This window comes from Myxocyprinus asiaticus, chromosome 10 (genome assembly GCF_019703515.2).
Source record: "Myxocyprinus asiaticus isolate MX2 ecotype Aquarium Trade chromosome 10, UBuf_Myxa_2, whole genome shotgun sequence".
Taxonomy (NCBI): Eukaryota; Metazoa; Chordata; class Actinopteri; order Cypriniformes; family Catostomidae; genus Myxocyprinus; species Myxocyprinus asiaticus.
In genome coordinates, this window is record NC_059353.1 from 22,691,812 (window position 1) to 22,710,986 (window position 19,175).

The window sequence follows — 19,175 nt, forward strand, 5'->3', positions numbered from 1 at the left end:
GCATATATCATATGGGATTGGTTTCTGATGCATTTGGAGCACAGCCAGCGTTTGTTTTGGAAAATGAAGAATGCCTGGGAAAGGAGGGATCGAGCGAGATCTGCTTGTGTGTGCGCGCGCGTGAGCGTGTGTGTGTGTGTGGATAAGCGCGTGAGAGAGATGACGATGACGGCGATTTGGGAGCTGTGGGTGTGTTTAAGAGGTTCTTTCCCGCCTGGTGTCTGTTCTGCTGCTCACTGGTGTTAGGATAGAAAGGCATGAGCTGCTGAAATATTTACGAGACAAGAGAGACGCGCTAATCGTTTTGGAAATACATTTCTTTTCATACACATTTAGGATATACTGCCTTCAGGTAACTGGACAACATGCGCTTGCCAAAATCATGGGCTTACGCTGTCAGTTTGATGCTGCTCTCCGTTATCAGCTCAGCAATGTGCGCCAGTCATTGTAAGTACCGTGTAGTGTCTTGGAATAATATATGAAAAGTTATTAGGCTATTTCAAAGAGTGGAGGGAATTCGAAAGATATTGCAAATGTAGTTTAAGCTAAATTAACTTTATTTAATTATTATTATTGTAATGCTGTGACTATTGTTATGCCTTAAAGTTTGGTTGAAACTTTTGATTATCATTGTCTTTACAACACGCCTTAGGGGCCGTTCACACCGAACGCGTTCTTCCGCTAGACGCAGCGCCACGATTAGAGCAGAACACAGATGTCTCGAGACGCGCTTTTAACAGTTTAAGTTCTTTTTACTTTACACAGCGTCTAAAAAACGAGGCGCTCCTGTGCGAGAAGCGAGACGCGGAGCAATGGCCAAAGACGTCCATCTTGCGCATGTTTACATTATAATGTGTGTGAACGGCCCCTTACTTTAGGCTATATTTTATTGTCATTGAAGAAGCGCTGAGATTTTGGACGTTGCTGCTGTACAGTTAGCCTTGTCTTTTGTTTGGCACATCGCATTTGTAATAGTTTACAAATGTATTAGCTTTACTATAGTGAAGGTGAGATTAGGCTGTTTTGTAGATGTTTTTTTTTTTTTTTTTTTTTTTTTTCAGCCACTATAGTGTTAGCCTGGATCTTCGGGAATGTTTCGGGATAAACGTCCCCCAGCACTGCGGTCCAAGTTCAAGCTATGAGCGGTTTCCATTTGAATCATATTTCTAAATTTTTTGCGGCATAATGACATTCCTCACACTCCACAGTAATTTGCACCTTTAACTATTCTCTAAAGCAAATGCACTTTGTCGGTCCCTTCGCAGCTATAGTAGGCCTACAGTATAATTGTATGAGTCAATAGAGGACAGTATATATACAGGTGCATCTCAATAAATTAGAATGTCGCGGAAAAGTTCATTTATTTCAGTAATTCAACTCAAATTGTGAAACTCGTATATTATATAAATTCAATGCACACAGACTGAAGTAGTTTAAGTCTTTGGTTCTTTTAATTGTGATGATTTTGGCTCACATTTAACAAAAACCCACCAATTCACTATCTCAAAAAAGTAGAATACATCATAAGACCAATAAAAAAAACATTTTTAGTGAATTGTTGGCCTTCTGGAAAGTATGTTCATTTACTGTATATGTACTCAACAATTGGTAGGGGCTCCTTTTGCTTTAATTACTGCCTCAATTCGGCGTGGCATGGAGGTGATCAGTTTGTGGCACTGCTGAGGTGGTATGGAAGCCCAGGTTTCTTTGACAGTGGCCTTCAGCTCATCTGCATTTTTTGGTCTCTTGTTTCTCATTTTCCTCTTGACAATACCCCCATAGATTCTCTATGGGGTTCAGGTCTGGTGAGTTTGCTGGCCAGTCAAGCACACCAACACCATGGTCATTTAACCAACTTTTGGTGCTTTTGGCAGTGTGGGCAGGTGCCAAATCCTGCTGGAAAATGAAATCAGCATCTTTAAAAAGCTGGTCAGCAGAAGGAAGCATGAAGTGCTCCAAAATTTCTTGGTAAACGGGTGCAGTGACTTTGGTTTTCAAAAAACACAATGGACCAACACCAGCAGATGACATTGCACCCTAAATCATCACAGACTGTGGAAACTTAACACTGGACTTCAAGCAACTTGGGCTATGAGCTTCTCCACCCTTCCTCCAGACTCTAGGACCTTGGTTTCCAAATGAAATACAAAACTTGCTCTCATCTGAAAAGAGGACTTTGGACCACTGGGCAACAGTCCAGTTCTTCTTCTACTTAGCCCAGGTAAGACGCATCTGATATTGTCTGTGGTTCAGGAGTGGCTTAACAAGAGGAATACGACAACTGTAGCCAAATTCCTTGACATGTCTGTGTGTGGTGGCTCTTGATGCCTTGACCCCAGCCTCAGTCCATTCCTTGTGAAGTTCACCCAAATTCTTGAATCGATTTTGCTTGACAATCCTCATAAGGCTGCGGTTCTCTCGGTTGGTTGTGCATCTTTTTCTTCCACTCAACTTTCTGTTAACATGCTTGGATACAGCACTCTGTGAACAGCCAGCTTCTTTGGCAATGAATGTTTGTGGCTTACCCTCCTTGTGAAGGGTGTCAGTGATTGTCTTCTGGACAACTGTCAGATCAGCAGTCTTCCCCATGATTGTGTAGCCTAGTGAACCAAACTGAGAGACCATTTTGAAGGCTCAGGAAACCTTTGCAGGTGTTTTGAGTTGATTAGCTGATTGGCATGTCACCATATTCTAATTTTTTGAGATAGTGAATTGGTGGGTTTTTGTTAAATGTGAGCCAAAATCATCACAATTAAAAGAACCAAAGACTTAAACTACTTCAGTCTGTGTGCATTGAATTTATTTAATACAAGAGTTTCACAATTTGAGTTGAATTACTGAAATAAATGAACTTTTCCACGACATTCTAATTTATTGAGATGCACCTGTATACACATTTATTTACACATATATTTACACACATAGAGTGTGCTCTAATTGAAATGTGCTCTGTGGATCAGCCGGCTCAGTTGAAGTGACTCCTCACTGAGAACAAGCAAAAGGATATTCTCATGTTTAACACAGAGGCACCAGAATAAAGCCAGAGATCCATCATGCCCATGTCATCTGTGTCAGGTAACAGAGATAATGGTTGCCGCTGGCTCTGCTCTCAAAGAGGCATAACAAGGGGATGTTCTTTCAGATCTGGTGTCCCTGGAAGAACAACTACATCCCTTTTATTATGACCACTGGGACAGTGGAGGGTCCCAACATGACACAAGATGAAAGCCTTGTTTCACCTGGCTAAGGCAAATAGTGAGTCAGGGCCCATGGACTCTGTGTTTTGTGAAATAAGACATTGCCTTATATTAACAAGTCATGTGAATTGAGAACTTTACCCTCAAAAATTAATAAAATAGGGGCTTTGTTTTAAGATGAGCAAAATTAATTATTTGAATGATAGGAAATTAGATGATTTATATATTATACAGTTTGCAAGGCATGCATATTCCTGAATATGTTAGAGACTGACAAACATACGCAACAGAAGAGACTGTGCTGGACAGAAGAAGAAGACCTAAAAAAAAAAAAAAAAAAAAAAACCTTGAAGGACAGTGACTCTGACATACTTGGCTGCTGTATATTCACTCTTTATGATGTTGTCATTGGAACAAGAAAGAAAAATGTCTGAATTTTAAAATTCAAAATAATTGTGCTGTGTTGTCCATCAATGCTTAAAGGAATATTCCGGGTTCAATAAATGTTATGCTCGATCGACATCATTTGTGGCATAATATTGATTACCACAAAAAATGTATTTCAACATATCCCTCCTTTTCTTTAAAAACAAAAAGCAAAAGTGTGGGTTACAGTGAGGCACTTGCAATGGAAGTGAATGGGACCAATCCATAAACATTAAAATACTCAGTGTTTCAAAAGTATAGCCACAAGATATAATTATGATTTTATGATTTTAGTGTGATCAAATCGCTTACTAACCTTTTCTGTGTAAAGCCAATTTTAGGACTTCGTTGCCATGATGATGTCAACAAACCCTAAAACCCTAAAATTACTGTAAAAATTATGATGTAAACAACTTTACAGCTCAGATAATACACAAGTTTTAAAGAAGAATGAAAGTAAGTGCTATTTATAAAATTATATGCTTCACATTTTTGCCTTTAACCCCTCCAAAAATTGGCCCCATTCACTTCCATTGTAAGTGCCTCACTGTAACCTCGATTTTTGCTTTTTTTTTTTTTTAAGAAAAGGTGAGATGAGTCGAACATATTTTTTTGTGGTAATCAACATTATGCCACAAATGCTGTCGATTGAGCTTAACTTGTTTTGAACATGGAACATTCCTTTTACTGCCAGAAGTTAAATAATCTGGCAAAAATTTGTGATCACTGCTGTCCAACTCAGTGGCTCACAGTTATAAATGTAAATGTGTGCAGTGACCCAAACAGGAGATACACATATATTGTATATTCAGTTTGAATGTATATCATAGTGCATTTCAAGTATAGGCTGACTGATTAAACATTCTAAATACAACTCCCCTCTCAGTGGGGGAGAAAGGAGTTTTCTGTCAACTATAGGCTCGCAACCAACTCGTTTTACTGCTCATCATATTACACAAAGAGTGAAAGCTGCTTTGAAAGTGAAAAAGGGAGAAGGCTTTGGAGAATGGCATTAAGACAATAGCAGATAATATAAATCACCTTGAAAGGTGAGAGGCTGTGAAGAGCATTGACTGTGTTGCCCATGTTGTAAACTTGACTTCATCTCCATGCTGATTTATGCTGTGTGGGTGTCAGAGCATGAAAACATTGATTAATCGAGGCTTTATTCAGGCAAATTCAGCCTATCACTGCATCCCCTGCTGTAGAGAGAAATACAGTTAACATAATAAAAGAGATTGTACAAGGATTTTGCTGAATTTCTGATGCTGACAAGCTAGGTCAGACAAAATTATTTGTATTGCAGGTTAGTCATCAGATTGTGCATATCTGTGGAGATTCAGTTCAGAATCTTCAATCTAATAAAGATGCCTTTTTGTCAAGCTGCCTCTGTCCTAAAATGCTGATATCTACATACTTGTGCTCTGTCTGAAATTATTGTTTTATTATTCTGTTCTCTCTTAGTAGTTCCTTTATGGCTGAATCTCAGGGTAGATTGATATAGACTGCCTTTCTTTGCATCTATTTAAGATTACTATCATTGATCTGAGATTAACTATGTCTGGTAGAGGCTTGTGGTTATCATACTGGTCATTCAATTAGTTATACTGTATCATTTTTTAAGCGCATGCTGCCTGCTTCACGCATTTTTTACGATTAGGTTAACAACACTTTTCAGTCATCTTGGCTTTATTAAAGTGCTGCCTATGTTCATATTTTTTTTTTCTTTTTTTTTTTTTTTATGGTTCAAGGGTGAGTTTACACTGCAAACATTACAGTTCAGTTACAGGTGCAGGCACACCTCCTTTTGTTCTTGGTGTGGTAATTCTTCATTTGTGTCTTGCTGTTCCTCTATCACTTCTGCCCGTGGTGTGAATACACAAAAAGTGATTTTTCCTCCTGATCGTTTCTCAGGAGATGACAATCTGAGCTTGTTCTCCTGTACTTTATTTTGAGAATTACCTAGGAGAAATAGATTCATTTTAAGGAGATCATTGTGTTTTCTTTCAAAATGTCTATAGCATTAGCATCTGTAATATTTTTCAGGGAACACTGAGCAATACATTGAAAGCAATTTAAATCCATTTTGAATTGTACCAAGTCAATAAATAAACAGATAAATAAAATAAAAGTACAAATGTTATTTAAGATTTTTATTTATTCTATTGGTTCTGTGTTTGATTCAATTAAATAAACTTACTCAGGTAATATGATGCTTTCAAAATACTACTTTAGTAATATAAAGATTTAAATAGCTACTTTAATATGATAGTAACCCTGTTAGATCAATGCTTTTAAAACTGTTATAATTTTCAGTTTGAGATGAGCAGGAACAAGGAACTGGTACATGTCTGCAGCCTCTCATTACCTGTTTGCTTTCATCCAGTATCTCTTGATGTCAGTATCTGGAAAACGATTAGTCCAAATGAATAAAGTTTTTGCACACAGCCCTTTCTCGATAAATTGGCACCATAAGAACTTTGCTGGTGTAGTTTCTTTAAAAATAATTCATGGGAAAAACTTATATGGTGGTTTGCATTTCTTTAAATATTGGGAATCATATAAAGCAAAACAAATTACTAATTAGAAATGTCCTTTCAATGCCTCCAAATGCAAAGCAGCATTGGGAACACCTCACAGTAACAGTCATTATTCATTCTTTGATCTATTATTTGTCTCTCCTTATACTTGAATGAGCTCAGTATTAATTCAGTACAGCTCTGTTTTCACCCGTTCACATGACTTTAAATCCCTTTAAACATCATTATGTTCTCAAAGCTTCACAGTCACCACTCAAGTTAATATTTCTAGATTATATCAGCCAGACAACATGTAGCCTACTTTCAACCCTCAGGTGTTTTTAACATTCCTTTCCATTTAAACATGCACATACTGTAAGAAATTCAGACATGAACACATAACTTGTCAGAGTTAACTGAGATAACATTTGATTAAGCCATTGTCTCAGTATGCCTGCAGCAAAGAGAGGTTTAGGGAAATAACAGAACAAATGTGTAATATTAGAACAATGGATCCATCTGAAAATTAATCCTGAAGCTTTTCTTCAGGATTAAATCCCCCCAAAAAAGTTATTAAAAAGAGTATTTTTAACCACTGAAATACTCAGAGTACCAGATTTGAAAAGTGGTGTTTATCAGGTGTCTTGAAACTTAAATGGGGCTCCCATGTTTCCTTTTTAAATAGCTTAAAATTATAGATATATTCAGTTAATCAAATAATAGCCAATAATATTACCCATATTATTATTTATATATATACTCTGACACGCTGGTGTCAGGAGCACAACCTCTCCCTCAACATCAGCAAGACAAAGGAGCTTGTGGTGGACTTCAGGAGAAAAGACAGAGAACACAGTCCCATCACCATCAATGGAGCACTGGTGGAGAGAGTCAGCAACTTCAAGTTCCTTGGTGTCCACATCACTGAGGAACTCACATGGTCCGTCCACACTGAGGCCATTGTGAAGAAGGCTCATCAGCACCTCTTCTTCCTTAGACGGCTGAGGAAGTTTGGAATGAACCACCACATCCTCACACGGTTCTAAACCAGCACTGTAGAGAGCATCCTGACTGGCTGCATCACTGCCTGGTACGGCAATAGCACCTCCCACAACCGCAAAGCCCTGCAAAGGGTGGTGCGAACTGCCAGACACATCATCGGAGGTGAGCTTCCCTCCCTCCAGGACATATATACTAGGCAGTGTGGGAAAAAAGCTCGGAGGATCATCAGAGACTCTAGCCACCCGAGCCATGGGCTGCTCTCACTGCTACAATCAGGCAGGCGGTACGCAGCATCAGGACCCGCACCAGCCGACTTCATGACAGCTTCTTCCCCCAAGCAATCAGACTTTGAACTCTTGATCTCTCATGATCAATATACATCAGCACTGCACTTTATTAATCTTATTATCTCACACTGGACTGTCATAAATTATATTCTCTCTTAACAACACACTGGCAACTGACTATCAACCGACAACCTGAATGTCAATACAGTACAATACAAACTACTGTATATTTTATATATACTATATATACTATTTTTTATTGTATAATGTGTATTCTATATTGTGTGTATGTGTATTCTATATTGTGTGTATTGTATACTGTACATTGTATATTATTATTTGTATATTGTGTAATTATGTGTATATTAGATATGTAAATTGTGTAAATCTGATCTTTATTGTAAATTGGTATATGTCTCATCACTGTCATGACTGCTATGTTGCTCGGAACTGCACCCAAGACTTTCACCCACTATTGCACTTGTGTTTATGGTTGTGTGACAATAAAAGTGATTTGATTTGATAGAAACGTCCTCTCACTTTCAACTGCTTTTATTTTCAGCAAACTTAATGTGTAAATATTTGTATGAATATAAAAAGATTCAACAACTAAGACATAAACTGAACAAGTTTCACAGACATGTGACTAACAGAAATGGAATAATGATGATGACACACCGCCCCAGACCATGACGGACCCTCCACCTCCAAATGGATCCCGCTCCAGAGAACAGGCCTCGGTTTAACACTCATTCCTTCGATGATAAACGCGAGTCCGACCATCACCCCTGGTGAGACAAAACCATGACTCGTCAGTGAAGAGCACTTTTTGCCAGTCCTGTCTGGTCCAGTGAAGGTGGGTTTGTGCCCATAGGTGACATTGTTGCCGGTGATGTCTGGTAAGGACCTGTCTTACAACAGGCCTACAAGCCCTCAGTCCAGCCTCTCTTAGCCTATTGCGGACAGTCTGAGCTCTGATGGAGGGATTGTGCATTGCTGGTGTAATTCGGGCAGTTGTTGTTGCCATCCTGTACCTGTCCCGCAGGTGTTAAATTCGGACGTACCGATCCTGTGCAGGTGTTGTTACATGCGGTCTGCCACTGCGAGGACAATCAGCTGTACCTTCCTGTCTCCCTGTAGTGCTATCTTAGGCGTCTCACAGTACGGACATTGCAATTTATTGGCCTGGCCACATTTGCAGTCTTCATGCCTCCATGCAGCATGCCTAAGGCACGTTCACGCAGATGAGCAGGGACCCTGGGCATCTTCCTTTTGGTGTTTTTCAGAGTCAGAAGAAAGGTCTCTTTAGTGTCCTAAGTTTTTATAACTGTGACCTTAATTGCCTACCGTCTATAAGCTGTTAGTGTCTTAACAACCGTTCCACAGGTGCATGTTCATTAATTGTTTATGGTTCATTGAACAAGCAAGGAAAACATTGTTTAAACCCTTTTCAATAAATACCTTGAAATATACCTTGAAAGCACTGTAAGTCTCTTTGGATAAAAGCATCTGCCAAATGCATAAATGTAAATGTAATCTTACCCTAGGGGTTAACCAGAAACTCCACTTGTTACCCTTCCTTGCACGTTAAATGTTATTAAAGAAGTCATGGGACACAGACAATCACCTCACAGTTCGCAGCACGTCAGAACAGCTTTAAATAGTTTCACTGTTGCTTCATGTTCTTTCTCAGCTCAAATCACTGCTGTAACCCAAAATGTTGTCTGCTCCGTACTAAATTAACCAAATATACTACGACTCAGACCGTCACTGCATCAGCACTCGGCAACCCTATACTCACATTAATGTGATATGAAAGATGACAGTATACTGTAGCTGTGAGGGAGAAAAGAGGAGCTACAGAAAAACCGCCAATAGCTGCAAAAGCACGGGACCAATTTTGAACTGAATAATTACATCAGACGCGTGACTTCGGCTCAGTTAGATGTCCCAAGAATTTATCCCCCAATCACATAGTAATTTGATATATATAGATTAGAATGAGCCATTTTAGTATTTTAATAAGTTGTATGACGAGAGTAAGATGGTAGACTTAATAATAGACAGGAAACGCCCACTGATACGATTGGCTCTCTGCTCTTTATTGACCTGCTCTCTCATTGCTATCTCACTGCTCACCGCTACTGGGCAGGCAATGGAAGTAATAAGATAATGTAGGCGTTGATGCGTTGTTGTGGAGGCGGTCAGATGCAAATGTCTACCACAGTGTGTCATCACAAAGTGGAGGATGTAGAGAATGAGTTATTTTGGCAGCTTGGTTTTAACAAATGCTCTTTTTGCAGTGAGGAGGATGTTTTGAGCTCTGAAACTTACAGTATGTTTTATAGTACAATGACCTCTTATATTTTAAAAGATCAAGGAAAATGTGATTCCTCGTGTCATGACCCCTTTAAACTCTGTGAGGTACAGTAGTAACTGGTGTGACTGCACATATTCTCTCATATTTCTGAGACTCAGAGAATGAAAGTCAGAACATCAGCAGAAAAGAAAACACATACCTTTTCTCCTCCATTTTTATTTTTATTTTTATTTTTATTTTTATTTTTATTTTTATTTTTTTCAATTATGTTCAAAAATGATAGCCAACCTAGTGGCATTTCCATGAGCCAGTTTGGGGCAGAGCATGTGCCCCACCATCTGGGCTGATGGCATGGAAGTGGCACAGCAGACTCTGCTTCCCCTGACTTGATATTCACCAGGACCTTATAGGACAATAACCTCAGGCATTCTCTCACTGTCTAACATAGCAGGTTAATGATCATCTAGCCCTAGGACTGTTGTCACAGTAGGGGGTGATGCTAGTTTCATACTACACTGTAATCCTTTACAAGTTGAATTTGAGTTTACTCAAAAAACTTTAGTAAACACATTCCTTCAAATTAATTTAGTATTGGTGTCTCTCAAAACTTGTGCCAGGTTTACCTAATGTGGCATTCACAAAGAGTTAACTTAACCTTTTAAGTTAGGTTAAAGAGATAGCTCACCCAAAAATGATAATTCTCTCATCGTTTACTCACCTTCATGCCATCTCAAATTCATATAACTGTCTTTCTTCACATTTTGTTAATTTTGTTATCCCTTGTGCTGTGTTCGTTTTGTGCTAACACATTTTGTGTCAAAAATGACCGGCCCACTAAGATTGTTTATAAATCTCTCATATTGCATATATTGTCACAAGATATTGCATTAGACAGGTTTTGTACTCCTTTTTTAACATATTAAATATATATATATTATTATTATTGACAAAAGTATTAATTAAACTGGGCTCATACAGGGCTAGTGTGGGGAACTCCCTACGGAAAACAAAAAATATATAATATTTACATAATAAATTAATAAACACTTGGTTGATCTGAACAAACTAGGTGTCAATTTGAAGCTTAGAATCTGGACTTTACAATGCATATAGCTGAACCTACCAATTCATAAATAATGCTTTTTAATTTGCTGACAAATAAGAACTGTTTCGTTCTCATCATTTGCAATTTGTTATCACAACAATTATATTCAGAGTTGGTATAACCATAAAAAAGTGAGTTGTATATAGTTGGAAAGGTCTCAATTTGTATAATGCAATGAGCAAATTTGTTTCACTCAGAGGCCAAACTGACCGGGAACACAACAAGTGTAACAAAGTGAAATAAAACAAACAAATAAAATAATTCACACAGCTAACTAAACAGACCCTTATGTTCTATAACAGTTCAATTAAACTGCATAATGAAGCACTGTATTGTTCCCTATCTGTCACTCACTCGACGTTGTGTCGATATAGTGACAGTAGGGGTCACTCATGGGAGCCCCAAACACCTCTGCTTTTTTTAAAAAAGGCCAATGAGAATTGGCGAGTGGAATTTGCATGCCATTCCCCCAGACATACCGGTATAAAAGGAGCTGATATGCAACTACTCATTCAGATTTTCTCTTCGGAGCCGAGCGGTTTTATTCATTGAGCTAAATTCATCCACCGAGTTCATTCACCTCTCTCTGCTGGATCTTACGGCGCATTTCAATGGCTTCTCCCCCTCTGCATCTATGGTTTGCAGAGAATGCCCCTGGGCACTTCGGCAGAACATTTAAAAGAGTATATTCTAAAAGATTATATTTTCTTTTTAAAAGAGAGGCACACACGGAACGTCTTTTTAAAGATGCCTTTCCGTTTGTGTGTTATTCCTGGTTGCGGTCGCTATCTCTCCGCTTCTGATGGCCACGATTGCTGTCTTACGTGTCTGGGCGCTGCCCACGCGGAGACATCGTTCATGGATGGATCATGTCCTCATTGCGAGAACATGACCATGGCAACGTTGCGGTCACGGCTTGCATTCGTAAGAAAGCAAGCCACCCTAGCGGCTCCCCACCTCGGTCCTTCTACCTACGGGTATGAGGCCGTGCTGGTTAGCACTGGGGGCAATTTGGGGACCTCAATGGGACCACCTCCACCAGGCATCCCCCCACGGACCTCCCATTCCCCAGCACACTCGCTTGCCCCGATTGTGTGCTCGGACGAAATCACAGGCTCGTCTCAGGGCGGGTTCGACATCTCGTCTGGCGCCCCGGAAGATGATGAGTTATCAAGCGCAGCATTGGATAGCGGGCTCATCCGGTCCCGCCCCCATTCCTTTCTTCCCGGAAGTGCATGAGGAGCTGACATGGTCGTGGGAGGCACCTTTTACTGCCCGGTCCCGATCTTTCAGCTCCCCCGCTCTTGCTACCCTCAAGGGTGGAGCGGCCTGAGGGTATTCGGTGATCCCCCAGGTGGAAAAGGCGCTCGAGGTGCACTTGTGTCCGCAGAGCGCTGCCACCTGGCATGGGCGTCCGAAGCTCCCGTCCAAGGCCTGTAGGTTTACGTCGTCTCTAACGGCTAAGGCCTATGGTGCCGCTGGACAAGCCGCCTCCGCCCTGCATGCCATGGCTCTCCTGCAAGTACAACAAGCCAAGGCGCTAAAAGAACTGCACGAGGGTAGTTCTGACCCGGGATTGATGCAGGAACTGAGCTCGGTGACCGACCTCGCTCTCCAGGCAACAAAGGTCACAGCACGGTCTCTCGGGCAGGCGATGTCCACTCTCGTGGTCCAGGAGCGCCACATCTGGCTCAACTTGGTAGAGATGCGAGAGGCCGACAAGGTATGGTTTCTTGACACCCCCATCTCCCAGGTTGGCCTGTTTGGCGACACTGTCGAGGACTTTGCCCAGCAGTTCTCGATGGTGAAGAAGCTGACAGAGGCTATAAAGCACATTCTGCCCTGGCGCGGCTCAAGATCCCGCACCCTGTCTGCTCGTCGCCAAGGTTATCTCCCTGCAGCAACATCTCCGGCTCTGCCGCAGCCCGCCCCGTGGCCCGGCCCCAACGTGCAGCCCATCGAGGAAGCAGATGCCTCCCATCTCATGGCCACCAAGAACACGAGCAAGGTTTCTAAATGCCCCTGAGACGGGCGACCCAGGGGCAAGGAGACCCATCTTTCTGGAGCTGGTGCACAGACCACTCCATTCCCCAGTGGAGGGCCGGAAGGAGAATATTTTGTTTCTTTTTTCACCGCATGCCCCAGAGGCTGCGGTACCCAAATATTCATCAAAAGAGCAGTTTCCTTGTTTCCTGGGTCACATGTCCAGTGTGCACGGCCGTCATCACGACCGCCGTCCACCATTCCTTTTTGGCAGGGTTGGCACTCCAGCGGCAGACCACCCGCCCCTGGGTGCCCAGCTTTGATGTCCCTCAACTCAGCACGGCCAAGGGCCAGACGGGCAAGCATTTCTAACCCATCGCGATGGCTGACCCGGACCGTCCGACTCGGCTACGCAATTCGGTTCGCCGGGCGCCCGCCCAGGTTCAGCGGCGTCCGCTTCACCTCGGTGAAGGGCGAGAACACCTCTACCTTGCGTGTGGAAATTGTAACCCTCCTGAGCAAGGGCGCGATAGAGCCTGTCCCTCCAGCCGAGCTGAGGAATGGGTTCTACAGCCCTTACTTCATCGTACCAAAGAAAGGCGGTGGGTTGCGACCGATCCTGGACCTGCGAGTACTGAACCGGGCCTTGCACAGACTCCCGTTCAAGATGCTGATGCAAAAATGCATTCTAGCGAGCATCCGACATCTAGATTGGTTCACTGCGGTAGACCTGAAGGATGCGTACTTCCATGTCTCGGTCCTACCATGACACAGACCCTTCCTGCGGTTTGCCCTTCGGATTGTCCTTGTCCCCTCGTGTCTTCACGAAGGTCGCGGAGGCAGCCCTTGCCCTGCTAAGGGAAGTGGGTATCCGCATTCTCGACTATCTCGACAACTGGCTGATCTTAGCTCACTCTCTTGGAAGTTGTTATGTGCACACAGGGATCTCGTGCTCTAGCACCTCAGCCGACTGGGGCTTTGGGTCAACTGGGTAAAGAGCATGCTCTCCCCGGTTCAGAGCATCTCTTTTCTCGGTCTGGAGTTGGACTCAGTCTCGATGACAGCGTGCCTCATGAATGAGCGCGTATAGTCGGTGCTGAACTGTCTGAAGGCGTTCAGACAGAGAACAGTGGTTCCACTGAAACGATTTCAGAGGCTCCTGGGGCATATAGTATCCTCAGTGGCGGCCACACCGCTCGGGTTGATGCATATGAGACCGCTTCAGCACTGGCTTTGGACTTGAGTCCTGAGATTGGCATGGCGCCGCGGGACACATCACGTGACCATCACGCCGGTCTGTCGCCGCCTCTTCAGCCCTTGGACCGACCTGGTATTTCTACGGGCAGGGGTTCCCCTAGAGCAGATCTCCAGGTGCGTCGTGGTTACAACAGATGCATCCAAGACGGGCTGGGGCGTCGTATGCAACGGGCACACAGCCGCCGGCTCTTGGACTGGCCCGTGGCTGCGTTGGCACATCAACTGCCTAGAGTTGTTGGCAGTACTGCTCGCCTTGCTGAGGTTTCTGCCATTGATCCAGGGCAAGCACGTGTTGGTCCGGATGGACAACACAGTGACGGTAGCTTACATCAACTGCCAAGGCAGTCTACGCTCCCATTGCATGTCACAACTCGCCCGCCATCTCCTCCTCTGGAGTCAGCAGCGCCTCAAGTCGCTACGGACCACTCACATCCCGGGCGACTTCAGCACCACAGTGGACGCGCTGTCACGTCAGGTTACCCTCAGGGAAGAGTGGAGACTCCACCCTCAGGTGGTCCAGCTGAATTGGAGTCGATTCAGTTGAGCACAGGTAGACCTGTTTGCTTCCAGGAAATCCTCCCACTGCCCGCTTTGCCTCGACTTGTTCCCAGCCCTGGCGTTGCTGTGTCCGGTGTGAGCTTTACGCATCTATTTGGATCGCACGCAGAACTTTAGAAGCTCCGAGCAGCTCTTTGTCTGCTTTGGTGGACAGCGGAAAGGAAGCGCTGTCTCCAAACAGAGGATCGCCCACTGGGTCATTGACACCATCGCTATGGCATATCAAGCTCAGGACGTGCCACCCCCAGCGGGGTTACAAGCCCACTCTACCAGGAGTGTGGTGTCCTCCTGGGCCCTGGCCAGTGGCGCCACTTTGGCAGACATCTGCAAAGCAGCAGGCTGGGCAACACTCAACACCTTTGTGAGGTTCTACAATCTCCGGGTTGAGTCGGTTTCATCCCGTGTAGTGGCAGGCACAAGCAGGTAAGTTCCGGGACAGCTGGCCGGGTGTACCGCTTGTGCATAGCGCCTTTCCCCTCCCTTGAGAGGAAGACGTGTGCTCTTGACTCCCAGTAGTGTTCACAGACTGTGATCCCTGGATGACTTCCTCCTTAGCACTGTGGCAGTCGAGTTTGCGGAGAAACTTGCTGCCGGCTCAGTAAGTGAGCTGGTAAGGCCCTGTACTGAGGTAGGTGCTCTGCATGCGGTGGTTCCCCATAGGTAACCCCATGTGTTATATCTTCTGTAAAAACATGCTTGTAGAAACTCCTCCCCCCTTGGGTAGGACCTACCATGCGACTCTTCACATGACATACTTCCGACAAGACTCGGTAAGACCGTGTGATGTATTTCCACTTGAAGTACCCCCCCTTTCTCTGGGCGGGGTGTGGTCTCTGCGATGTCTTCACCTTGGGAGTGACACCCCCCCCCGCCCCCTCACGAGGGACCCCTAGTGTCGCTACATCTACACAACGTCGAGTGAGTGACAAATAGGGAACGTCATGGTTACTTTCGTAACCTCCGTTCCCTGATGGAGGGAATGAGACATTGTGTCCCACTTGCCACAATGCTGAACTACCCATTAAAATGGCCGGGACCTTGTCTCGGCTCCTCAGCACAAACCCTGAATGAGTGGTTGCATACCAGCTCCTTTTATACCCGTATGTCCGGGGAGTGGCATGCAAATTCCACTCGCAAATTCTCATTGGCGTTTTTAAAAAAAAGCAGAGGTGTTTGGGGCTCCCAAGAGTGACCCTTAGTGTCACTACATCGACACAATGTCTTGTTCCCTCCATCAGGGAACGGAGATTACGAAAGTAACCATGACGTTTTCTGGTAATGCAAATACTTACATCAAAACTAAAGACGTGTTTTCTATTGATTTTTATAACATATTCAGCTATAGACAAACAACTATAATATTAAAACAACACATTTAGCATAAATATCCACAATAAAGATATTTTTTCCATGTGTTTTCTTGAAATGTCTCTAAATTTAGATATCCATCCACTTCCATAGCTTGAGAAAACATATTGTGTATATATTTTATCAAGCTATGGATCTAATAAATGAACAATGTGAAAGTTGATTCCATGCATCTCTGCAAGAAGAGTTATTTTGTCATAGAGGTTGTGGTCACTTTACATCTCCAGTAGGAGAAAAACTCCATAAATTGAAAAGGAGAATATTGTGGAAGGAACACCATAAGAATATGTGGGTGATTTTCAAACCACTCATGCAGTACTGTATAGTGGAATTGGACATTGTCCCAAACCACAAGAAAACCTTTGCTCAAGTTTTTCTTGCGCTTCCTCTGGAATGGAATACTTTTCTCTGGAATACTGTTATATACAGTTATATACACCATGATGCGTCATGTAGCCTTCTGTTATTATCATTCCCATAGTGTAAGTTTTTATGTTTTATGTTTACTGGAGAGAAAGGTTGATCTTGCTTAATAACAGAACACTGTATTGAATTTGAACATGTACAGTATCCTTGAGCCTATTTGATCTTTCTGTGTTGCAAGGCCTCTCAAACCATTCATCTGTCTTTTAGAACTTCTTTAAAAGTATGTCAGTGTACTCATTTAAACCCATCTCATTTCAAACACTTTTACCACCAGCTCGATTAAAAAAAAACTCAAAGCCACCATTTCAGTAACCCGTTCATCATGTTCTGCTTTCATTAGTCAAAAACTGGATGTCATAATATGCAGTCTGGTGGTTCATTTTTCTTGTTCATGCTGCTCTACACTGTTTTCTTCCCTACACCATGATGTGTCATGTAGCCTTCTGTTATTATCATTCCCATAGTGTAAGTTTTGATGTTTTATGTTTATTGGAGAGAAAGGTTGATATTGCTTAATAACAGAGCACTGTATTGAATTTTGACATGTACAGTATCCTTGAGCCTATCTGATCTTTCTGTGTCGCAAGGCTTTCCAAACCATTCATCCATCTTATATCAGAAGTATATCAGTGTACTTATTTAAACCCATCTCATTTCAAACATTTTTACCACCAGCTCGATAAAAAAAAAAAAAAGTCACCTTTTTAATAACCTGTTCGTCATGTTACATCAGAGTTATCATTTCTAATCATCTTTTTTCTTTTAAATTACAAACACATTGGCAGCACACCTACAGGTACCTGAAGCATCTTCTTTCATTCTGGAATGGAGATAGATAGAAAGGAGAAATCTTTGCAGGGAGACAGAAAGTAATTTGTTGGCATTATTGAGTCGGATCTCTTTGTAGAGCAATGTTTGTTTTAGTGAAGTGCGGGCTGCCTAATTAGGGACAGGGGGATGCCAATCTCCACTACAGCTCAGTAAATGGAGAGGCCATGGAATAACGCTGTTCAAAAGTCAATAGGAGGAAATGCTGACAAATAATGCTGTAAATGATAGGAGGTAGAGTGGCCAAAACCAATGATGTCTTTGTGGGGGAAAAAGTGGGCTTCACTGAGAACAGACATTCATTAAAAATAGCTTAAATAATAATAATAATCTTGTGCTTTTGTTGATTTTGCAGTTACCAGATGGTATGTTCATGCATGACAAAAAATTTACAGGTCATCTGACCAGCTGAGAAAATCATTTTTGTGAGTCTGAGTGAATTGGTCTGAGCCAGACATGTTCCATACCGTACATTTGTTGACTACTTTATAAAGATAAATTTATATTCAATAACAGATCAAAAGGTGGAAAAAGAATTTAAAATAATAATAATAATTTTATTATTATATTAGGTAATCTTATATTTATTATATATTTCCATAATTGCTAACAATGGGTAAAGGGTCTAGGTGGAAAGATTTTGCTTTGCTTAACTTAACTTAAATAGAGAATACTAATTACTAATACTTATACTAATTGTGATCAATCTCATGATTTCTTGGATGACACTCATTGCAGAATATATGCTATTTGGTAAGTCTGTTTATCACCCACAGTATGTACTGTTTTTTAATTGACTTTAAACATGCACTCAGTAATTTTTTCCTCATTAAAAAAGTTTTACTCCTAAAGACACGTACTGTAATTTTGCAATATATGTAGGAAATCATGACCACTCACATTAAAATGAAGTCTCCTGTCATATCAGTAATCTTATAAAAGCTGATTTATTCTACATGGAGAGGGTCCGCACATGGGGGCTGCCATGTTAGAATCACATGACCAGATGAATACTACTCACTTAATCTCAGTAACTGTCCTGTTATTTGACATTTTCTCTCACTGATTAAAGTAACCATGAATGACTATGAATACTACATTTCTACAATGGCATCTGAAACTGAAAATTATTGATTTTAAATATTGCTGCATCCAAGCCACTAGGTGTCAGTGTAAGTCCAAGATGACACAAAGACAAAAGTTACAAAGTGCACCTTTAAAATACATTAATGATATTGCTAAATTATATCCAGTATAATGTGAGTTAAAAGGAACACATTTCTTGTTTGGTGTCCATGAAGAGAAACTTAAGCCTTATTGATGGGGCTGTTGGGGTACATAAGATGAAAAGGTTCGGAAACACATATTTTATACTCTGCCTTGGGAGTTCTTTCAACCAGGAAAGCATTCAAACTGTCTCAATGTATTTGTTACAGCCATTTTTTTTAAAAGGTTCTCTAATGTGTAATATAGTTTATCAAAATCAGGTCTGGCTGCCTTTAATTATGCGCAGCAATGCACTCAGGGTGTAACATGCTGTTTTACATCCTTAGCTTGAGTCTCATCAACAGCTTTGGTGATGCTAAAAATTAACTTGGCCAGGTTTCCTGGTGGGTGACCTTCTCTTGATCAATTTAGCAGTTGTCTTGGCAGTGGGGTCCCTATAGTTTTCTAAGTTTCCCTATAATAGGGCAGAGTTAACATGAGCCTCTTTTTAATTTTTAATTGGAGATGCCAGTGTCCAATAATGGCAGTATGGTTGCTGAACGGTGTTTTTCATTGAGAATGTATGTATCTTCATATGATAATGGATGTATGAAACTCTTTGAGTGCTGTGTCTAAGGGAAGTCTTGTTGATATTAATATTTCCCAACTGTATAAAAGATGATTAAAGGAGAG

The 19,175-nt window shown here is 42.0% G+C and overlaps 1 protein-coding gene across 2 annotated transcripts in view; it reads left to right on the forward strand.

Moving 5' to 3' along the window:
• The first annotated feature begins 247 nt into the window (after positions 1 to 247).
• Positions 248 to 19,175, forward strand: part of LOC127447102 (contactin-associated protein-like 5) — a 126,267-nt gene continuing 107,339 nt past the window's right edge. Inside the window, exon 1 of one of the 2 annotated variants that reach the window (XM_051708662.1) lies at positions 248 to 447. In XM_051708662.1, the coding sequence (XP_051564622.1) occupies positions 366 to 447 (82 nt within the window). In that variant the 5' untranslated portion in view covers positions 248 to 365. The remainder of the gene's footprint in view (positions 448 to 19,175) is intronic. The other variant, XM_051708663.1, reaches the window with a different exon arrangement.